The sequence below is a fragment of the Ruditapes philippinarum genome, unplaced genomic scaffold (assembly GCF_026571515.1).
Source record: "Ruditapes philippinarum isolate M1 unplaced genomic scaffold, ASM2657151v2 ctg8812_1_1_1_1, whole genome shotgun sequence".
Taxonomy (NCBI): domain Eukaryota; kingdom Metazoa; phylum Mollusca; class Bivalvia; order Venerida; family Veneridae; genus Ruditapes; species Ruditapes philippinarum.
In genome coordinates, this window is record NW_026855567.1 from 28,984 (window position 1) to 38,652 (window position 9,669).

Consider the following 9,669-nt stretch of genomic DNA (forward strand, 5'->3'; position numbering starts at 1 on the left):
TATAATTCAGTTCAAAGATGACATGCAGACTGTAAATAGCATTCTTTTAAAGTTTTTGTTTTAGTATGTTTATGCAGATTTTAACACACATTTGGTCATATCTCAGCCATCCATTCACCTTTAAGGCTTCCCTGGATAACTAACTGGTAATAACCAACTTCTCCACAAGTGACCTTCTCTGAATCAGTGGTGAGATCGAGATCAACTGTAACAAAGAAATTTTGCTTTGCCCGATCCTACCAAGAGGATCGCACCAGTGATCCCTGGAATACTAATCTGATGCTGTCCGTATTATCTAGCGGACTACAGAGCTATGCAAAAAGATGTAATATATGTAGGGTCAAATATAAACTCATTATTCAGCAATTAACAAAATACCTTGAATGTGTAATTTACTTAAATGAGAATATTTTTAACATCAATAATCCTTTACAAAAATGCAGAAAACATTAAAATCAAGCTAACTTACCTATCATCTAGCATCTGTAATATATCCTTACCACCGGGCATGTCACCACCTTCAACAATTTTAAACCAGCAACATATAGTAATAGCTGATACTGCTTTTGTTACCATATCTGTGCTGCAAGATACTGGTTTATCTAATGTTAATGTCATCTCAAAGTCTGGTGAGTTTTCTGTAAAAATATATACAAGTCTGGTGAGTACTCTTTAAAATTATAAAATGTTCGAAATGTGTCCCTGATTAATGATTAATTTTTATTTAATAAGGTCAATAAATGAGACCTTTTTATTATTTGTTTGGTTTTAACACATTTTTGGTCATATCTTGACTGTCAGTCTACCTTGATAACAAACCAGTAATTACCAATTTTACTCGATAACTAACCAGTTATTACCAATTTTACTCGATAACAAACCAGTAATTACCAATTTTACTCGATAAGTAACCAGTAATTACTAATTTCTCCACAAATGACCAACTACTAATCCCACATGATTTCTGAATCTAAGTAACAGAAAAGTGTGGGGCAGTTTTTTTTATATTTTAGGCAGATTTATATATTATCCTAAACATTTATGAATATCAATTGTTGGTCAATCACCATTATAACAGCCAATCTTTTTTAATGTATATCGAATACAGCTCAACTTGGCAATGAAAAAAATGAGCATAATGTCACTATAAGTCTGACACACAAACTGTGAAAATCTCAGAGAATCATTTCAAGCATCCATCATGAAGTAAATGATAATGTAAACTACCTTCCTGACATCTTGATCCATAAAATCCTGGTAAGCACTGACACCGGACATTTGAATCTTCTTCTATACATTTCCCACCATTCTTACACACAGTGTAATTACACTGTGCCACACTTTTATCACATCTGTCACCATAGTAACCAGATAAACAATGACACTCAAATGTCTGACTAGAAACTGTACAAATTCCACCATTCAAGCAAGGACCTGAAGCACATGGGCTGACCTCTGATTCACAGTTTTTACCAGTGTATTCTATAAAGAAAAAAATTAGAACATACTCATTAACTGAAATTTTAAAAAAGAAATCTGAATTAGTACTGAATAAAGTGACATTCAATTTAATAACCTTCCTAAATTATGTAACATATTCATAAACAAGAAAGTGTTTGTTAAACACAAATGCCCCCGGCTCAGATTCTTGTCAGTAACAATATTTAAAACAAGAGGGCCATGATGGCCCTGAGGTCGCTCACCTGTATAAAGGCATCCGGAGCAGGGCCAGTTTAAACCCTAGGGCTTTTACTTGAACAAACTTGGAAGACACCCATAAGAAGATGTTTCAATGTTAAGTTTTTACTTCACACATATATAATGAAAAACCAACGATCTATCCCCCCCCCCTCCTGGCAGGGCCAATTTCAACCCATGGGCTTTTATTTGAACAAACTTGGTAGACACCCAAGAAGATGTTTCATGCTAAACATCTAAGCTCTAGCTCATTGGTTTTTTTTAAAAGAAGATTTTTTAAGTTTTTACTATACACATATAGTTAAAACCAATGACACCCCTGTGGCGGGGCCAATTTTGACCCCAGGGCTTTTATTTGAACAAACTTTGTAGACAATTACTAAAAGATGTTTTATGCTTAATATCTAAACTCCAGCTATTTGGGTTTTTTTCAAAGAAGATTTTTTAAGTTTTTGCTATACAAATATAAGGAAAATCAATAACACCTGGGATGGGGCCAATTTTGACTCCAGGGCTTTTATTTGAACAAACTTTGTAGACACTCACTAGAAAATGTTTCATGCTTTATATCTTAACTCCAGCTATTTGGGTCTTTTCAAAGAAGATTTTTTAAGTTTTTGCTAAATACATATAAGGAAAATCAATGACCCGCGGACGAGGCCAATTTTGACCCCAGGACTTTTATTTGAACAAACTTGGTAAACACTCATTAGAACATGTTTCATGCTAAATATCTTAGCTGTAGCTCTTTGGGTTCTTTAAAAGAAGATTTTTTAAGTTTTTACTATATGCATATAGGAAAAATCAATGACCCCCTGGGGCGGGGCCAATTGTGACCCCAGAGCTTTTATTTGAACAAACTTGGTAGACACTCATGAGAAGATGTTTCATGCTAAATATCTTAGCTGCAGCTATTTGGGTTCTTTAAAAGAAGATTTTTTAAGTTTTTACTATATGCATATATGGAAAATCAAAGACCCCCTTGGGCGGGGCCAATTTTGACTCCAGGGCTTTTATTTGAACAAACTTGGTAGATACTCACTAGAAGATGTTTCATGCTTAATATCTAAACTCTAGCTATTTGGGTTTTTTCAAAGAAGATTTTTTAAGTTTTTGCTATACAAATATAAGGAAAATCAATGACCCCCCAGGGCGGGGCCAATTTTGACCCCAGGGCTTTTATTTGAACAAACTTGGTAGACACCCATTAGAACATGTTTCATGCTAAAGATCTTAGCTCAAGCTCTTTGAGTTCTTTAAAAGAAATTTTTTTAAGTTTTTACTATATGCATATAGGGAAAATCAATGACCCCCTGGGGCGGGGCCAATTTTGACCCCAGGGCTTTTATTTGAACAAACTTGGTAGACACTCATTAGAAGATGTTACATGCTAAATATCTTAGCTCTAGCTCTTTGGGTTCTTTAAAAGAAGATATTTTAAGTTTTTACTATATGCATATAGGGAAAATCAAAGACCCCTGGGGTGGGGCCAATTTTGACCCCATGGTTTTTATTTGAACAAACTTGGTAGACACTCATTAGAAGATGTTACATGCTAAATATCTTAGCTCTAGCTCTTTGGGTTCTTTAAAAGAAGATATTTTAAGTTTTTACTATATGCATATAGGGAAAATCAATGACCCCTGGGGCGGGGCCAATTTTGACCCCAGGGCTTTTATTTGAACAAACTTGGTAGACACTCATTAGAAGATGTTTAATGCCAAATATCTAAGCTCTAGCTCTTAGGGTTTTTTAAAAGAAGATATTTAAAGTTTTTTCTTTCGGTTGCCATGGCAACCAGAGTTCTGCATGGAATTAAATTCTTTGAACAATTTTTAAAGGTGACCACCAAAGGAACATTCCTGTGAAGTTTGGATGAAATTGGCTTAGTGGTTTATGAGGAGATGTCATTTAAAGTAAAAGTTTACGGACGGACGACGGGCGGACGACGGACGAAAAGCGATCACAAAAGCTCACCCTGTCACTTTGTGACAGGTGAGCTAATAAAGGCTGTGCAAAATGGGCAAAAGTGTAAAAAATCTATTTTTAGCACTGGTGACCTTGACCCAACTGACCCCTAACTCCATCCAAAGGAAGAATATCATGCAACTTATTTTCCTACCAAATATGAAATAAATCTGTCAATATATAAAGGCTGTATGGGCAAAAGTGTAAAAATCTATTTTTAGCACTGTTGACCTTGACCCAACTGACCCCTAACTCCATCCAAAGGAAGAATACCATGTAAGTTATCTTCCTACCAATTATAATACAAATCTGTCAATAAATAAAGGCTGTATGAGCAAAAGTGTAAAAATCTATTTTTAGCACTGGTGACCTTGACCCAACTGACCCCTACCTCCATCCAAATGAGAATACCTCAATTTTATGTTCCTACAAAATATACAAGACATCTGTCGATAGAATAAGGTTAATACACCTGTAAAAGTGTAAAAAATCTATTTTTGACATTGGTGACCTTGACCCAAATGACCCCTTACTAAAGGAAAAGGAAGAGGACCTCCCTTGGTATGACTATTATAAACATGAAAGACATTAACTTAAAAATAAAGGCTGTATGAGCAGAAATGTTTAGATTTATTTTTTTACACAAGTGACCTTGACCTTGACCTAGAGACGCCTAACGCCACAAAAAATTAGAGGACCGTTAAAGGTATCCACCTACCAAATATGAAAGATATCATTAAATAAATTAAGTAATTAGGTGAAATTTTTTGATAAATCCAACTTGGCGGAATAGGTTAACCATACAAGGCCCTATTTTCAAAGTGATAAAAAGGGAAATTACTGGGAAAATGGATGGCACATTTATATAACTTGGCAATACCATGTACATTGTATTGATAAGTAAGTGTGAAAATTATTAAGCCATTAGTTCAGATAGAAAATAAGATATTTCCAACTTGCCAGTTTAGGTTAACCACTATTCATTTTCTAAGTGTTGAAAAGGGCCATAACTTGGTGCAAATGGAAGCCATAGTTATGTAACTTGCCCAGATCATATACTTTGTATGGATTAGCAAGTGTGTAAATTATGAAGCCATTGGTACAGGTAGAACTTAAGAAAAATCCAACTTGCGTTCTAGGTTAACCTCGTACTGACAGACGGACGTTCCAACATTTTGGGTTTAGGGGCTATTTTCTTTGTTTTCTTAAGTGCTACTAGCCCATAAACCCTTTGATCATGGAATGAACCTATTGTTCTCTTTTGTTCTCTTTACTGTTATATACCCCCTAAACCCAAAATTTTTGCTCGGACAGACGGACGGACGTACAGCTAGGCGGACGGACGGTTCAATTACTATATGCCCGGGGGCAAAAAAAAAACCCTACAAGCAGAATGATAAAAGAATGAAAGATACACACACACATTATAAAGTATAACAATATAAACCATACCTGGTGTGCAGGCACAAAATGCAAATTCATTATGTGATGAACAGGTACCATTGTTCTGGCATGGTAATGACAAACATGGGTTTATAGGTGTATCACACTGTACCCCAGTCCATTCATTCTCACATCTGAAAACAAAGCATTTTATTTCTAATGCCAAAATTAGTCACAAAAATTTATCGACTTTTTAAAAAAAAATTGTGAAAAAATTTGTTATGGACTCTTTAAATGCTTATTTATAAACCAAAAGTCATACTTATTTAACTTATATTGAAAAATAAGCCATAAACATTTTACTTGTTTATTTATGAAAATATGTCAAAAAAGTATACAATTATCTTTTAAAAATTGTAGGTTTAGAACAATTATAACAATCATAGTCATTTCTACAAACAAGATGAATGTGACCTTGACCTTTGGCCCCCTGCTCCCAAAATCAATAGAGTCATATACTTGCCAAGACCAATGCATCTGTGAAGTTTGAGGGTGAAAGGCCCATAGGTTGTCAAGGTACTGGTCAGAAACCCTTTTAATATAAAAGGTCAATGTGACCTTTGTCCTACTGACCCCCAAATCTACAGGTCTTGACCACTTTTCATACCAAGTTTAAAGTTCCTAGGACCAGACATTCTTAACTTATTGATGGAAACAATTTGGTCTTCCGAACAAGCTACCAACGAACCAACTAACAGACATGTGCAAAGCAACATACCCCCACTTCTTCAATATGGAGCATAATAAATGTTTCAACCTCCATATTATCAAGTTCCCTAAGAAAGAGTTGCACTAAATATGGACAGCTCTCATAAAAATAATCAAGTCATCTTTTAAAATAATAATTTATAAATCACTTACAAACAAACATAACCCTGCATTTTATCACGACATGTTCCATGTACACATGGTGAAGATATACAGGCATCATGTTCCTCGGTACATCTGTCACCTGACCAACCTATCCGACACATACATTTGTACTCATTGACCCCATCCTCACATACACCACCATTTACACATGGACTGTTGATACATTCATCCAAGTTTGTCTGTTATTTAAACATATAATATTAAAGAAAACAAGATATAATATTAAAGAAAACAAGATATGTTTGTAAAACATGTATGCCCCCTATCAGCAGCCAATTAGTCATGTGATAAGGTTATTATGCATGACTTCTGACCCAGTGATCAAACAATTAATAAGGGTTATAAAGTATCTACTGGTAATGACCTTGACCTTTGACCTCTTGACCCAAAACTCAATAGGGGTCATCTGCTGGTCACGACCAATCATCATACAAAGTTTGAAGTTCCTAGGCCTAGGCGTTTTTAGTAAATTGATCAGAAACTGTTTTTACCTACAAGGTCAATGTGACCTTGACCTTTGACCCCTTGACCCCAAAATCAATAGGGGTCATCTGCTGGTCATGACCAATCACCATGCCTAGGTTGAAGTTCCTAGGCCTAAGGGTTCTCTTATTATTGATCGGAAACCGTTTTAACATACAAGGTCAATGTGACCTTGACCTTTGACCCCAAAATCAATAGGGGTCATCTGCTGGTCATGACCAATCACCATGCCAAGTTTGAAGTTCCTAGGCTGAAGCGTTCTTTAGTTATTGATCAGAAACCGTTTTTACTTACAAGGTCATTGTGACCTTGACCTTTGACCCCTTAATCCCAAAATCAATAGGAGTAATCTGCTGGTCATGACAAATCACCATACCAAGTTTGAAGTCCCTAGGCCTAAGGGTTCTTTCATTATTGATCGGAAACCGTTTTTACCTACAAGGTCAATGTGACCTTGACCTTTGACCCCTTAACCCCAAAATCAATAGGGGTCATCTGATTGGTCATAACCAATCACCATACCAAGTTTGAAGTTCCTAGGCCTTAAGGTTCTTTAGTTATTGATTGGAAACCGTTTTTACCTACAAGGTCAATGTGACCTTGACCTTTGACCCCTTGACCCCAAAATCAATAGGGGTCATCTACTGATCATGACCAATCACCATACCAAGTTTGAAGTTCCTAGGCCTTAAGGTTCTTTAGTTATTGATCGGAAACCGTTTTTGCTTTCAAGGTCAATGTGACCTTGACCTTTGACCCCTTGACCCCAAAATCAATAGGGGTCATCTACTGATCATGACCAATCACCATACCAAGTTTGAAGTTCCTAGGCCTTAAGGTTCTTTAGTTATTGATCGGAAACCGTTTTTGCTTTCAAGGTCAATGTGACCTTGACCTTTGACCCCAAAATCAATAGGGGTCATCTACTGGTCATGACCAATCACCATACCAAGTTTGAAGTTCCTAGGCCTTAAGGTTCTTTAGTTATTGATCGGAAACCGTTTTTGCTTTCAAGGTCAATGTGACCTTGACCTTTGACCCCTTGACCCCAAAATCAATAGGGGTCATCTACTGGTCATGACCAATCACCATACCAAGTTTGAAGTTCCTAGGCCTAAGGGTTCTTTAGTTATCACTCGGAAACCATTTGGTCTACGGACCGACGGACCGACCAGTGCAAAGCAATATACCCCCTTTTCTTCGAAATGGGGGCATAATTAAATATACATGTACATGTAAATTCATGTAAAGAAACATAATTTTAGAAATCAATCTTTACGATCACTACATTAATTTACTTAGTTAAAAAGAAGTAATCTTTTTCCATTGAACAAACTATTTTCTATATTATATATCTATATATATATTATAATATGCATACAAATCTAACTTAATTAAAAGCTATCAATTATAACAATGATAAGTACTTAATCTTCAAAAATTCATTCAGCTATTATCTTTCATTTTTATATTTCTACGATGACTTTTCATTAAAAAATATTTTTTTCAAAGTTCCAGCAATAATCACCTGACAAGTTTCACCAGCAAATCCTGCAGCACAATGACATATGAAGCTGTCTCCATGGTTACTACAGGTAGCCCCATTCTCACATGGTTCTGAATCACAATGGTTTATCTCCTCAACACATAGCTTTCCTGTAATGTACATGATTACCTTGTGGCAGTGAGAGAATGAAATGTACGTAAACCATTTAAGAAGGTTAAAATGCTTCAAGATAAAGACATTCAAATTCTGGGTACAGGTGAAAAATACCATTTTCTACTAAGTGCAGATATACAGGGTAGATTTTGTTTGTTTAATTGGGTTTTACGTCACACCCACACAATATAGCGACATTCTAGCTTTCACATGCCCTTCCATGACTTATTTCAGGCACGAACCGACACCTGAGTAGAACCACCAATAGATATTTGGAGTTATGAGCCTCTACTCTTTCATGTTGACAGGGGTGGGGCATGGATACTGCTGATCACCTTGTTGAGGTTAACACTTGAGTAAAATTTGAAGAAAAGCCTTCAAGGGAATAGGATTTACTGATAAAGAGAAGACACAAAATTGTCTGACCCCTGACCTTCTTATGTGACTTTGAGCCAGCACATGGTTGACAAAGGTTCTGCACATGGTCTCGTTGATATTAACATTTGAACCAAGTTTGAAAAAAACAACCTTTAAAAGGTTAAAGATAATAAATTTAAAGGATGCAGATTGATGGACGAGACAAAGGGATTCCAGTATAACACCCCACCCCCATATATGTTGGGGTATAATAAATTTATAAATTCTGTTCAAAACAATTTTCAATAAACATTATATATCCTAAAAAGTTTTAAGAGTTATTACCTTGCCAACCTGTATCACATATACATTTAAAGCCATAAGCATCATCTATACATTCTAGAGAGTTGTTTTCATTGCAAGGGCTACTGTCACAATGACGAACAATTTTCTCTTCACATATTTCCCCTGTGAAACCTGAAAATGATAAAACACAGAAACCTCACATCAACACAATATATAACAATATAATAACATTTATCTGAAAACCATGAAAAAAATACATAAATAATTAAAAAAACAACAACAGTAATCTTAAAACCAAAAGGGTATAATGGCTCTGAGGAAATTGTACACTTGACTTTAAACTCATTGCTCTTTGAATATTGGAAACTGAGGAGAATTGTCATTAAAGTCTTAGTTCAGGTGACATACTGCCATCTCATTCAACAGACTGTAAACATTTCATAAATTTTTGTACCAGACCACCCAAGGATAATTCTTATTGAAATGAAAAAAAACCACACATTCAAACAGCTAAGAAATTGTTATTTAAAGTTTATTTCTTCTTATAACAAGCATCAAACAAACAATAAAGTTTTAGAGTAAGTAAAAAAATATTACTATCAGAATTAAACAACTCACCTTCATGACAACTACATGTTATTCCATTCTTGCTTTGGAAACAATAACCATGGTAACTACAAAGACTCTCATCACAATGTAATTTAACTGAACAGTCTTCACCAGTATAACTTGTCTGAATAAAATATTAAACAAATGTTTCATATATTTGTATCATAACTTTAAGCTCAGATTTGAAACCACTATTTACAAGTGAAGAAAGTCCTTCTGGTTCCGTGAATTGAGATTTTCAATATTGTTGAGGTAAAAACAATATCTGTTTC

At 35.2% G+C, this 9,669-nt stretch overlaps 1 protein-coding gene across 1 annotated transcript in view; it reads right to left on the reverse strand.

Annotated features, from left to right (window-relative positions):
• Positions 1-9,521, reverse strand: part of LOC132743728 (sushi, von Willebrand factor type A, EGF and pentraxin domain-containing protein 1-like) — a gene marked incomplete at its 5' end in the record, with an annotated part of 30,717 nt that extends 21,196 nt beyond the window's left edge. Inside the window, 7 exons of the mRNA XM_060732279.1 lie at positions 470-638; positions 1,228-1,482; positions 5,119-5,243; positions 5,971-6,161; positions 7,994-8,121; positions 8,828-8,959; positions 9,407-9,521. Coding sequence (XP_060588262.1) covers positions 470-638; positions 1,228-1,482; positions 5,119-5,243; positions 5,971-6,161; positions 7,994-8,121; positions 8,828-8,959; positions 9,407-9,521 — 1,115 coding nt within the window. The remainder of the gene's footprint in view (positions 1-469; positions 639-1,227; positions 1,483-5,118; positions 5,244-5,970; positions 6,162-7,993; positions 8,122-8,827; positions 8,960-9,406) is intronic.
• Positions 9,522-9,669: the final 148 nt, after the last annotated feature.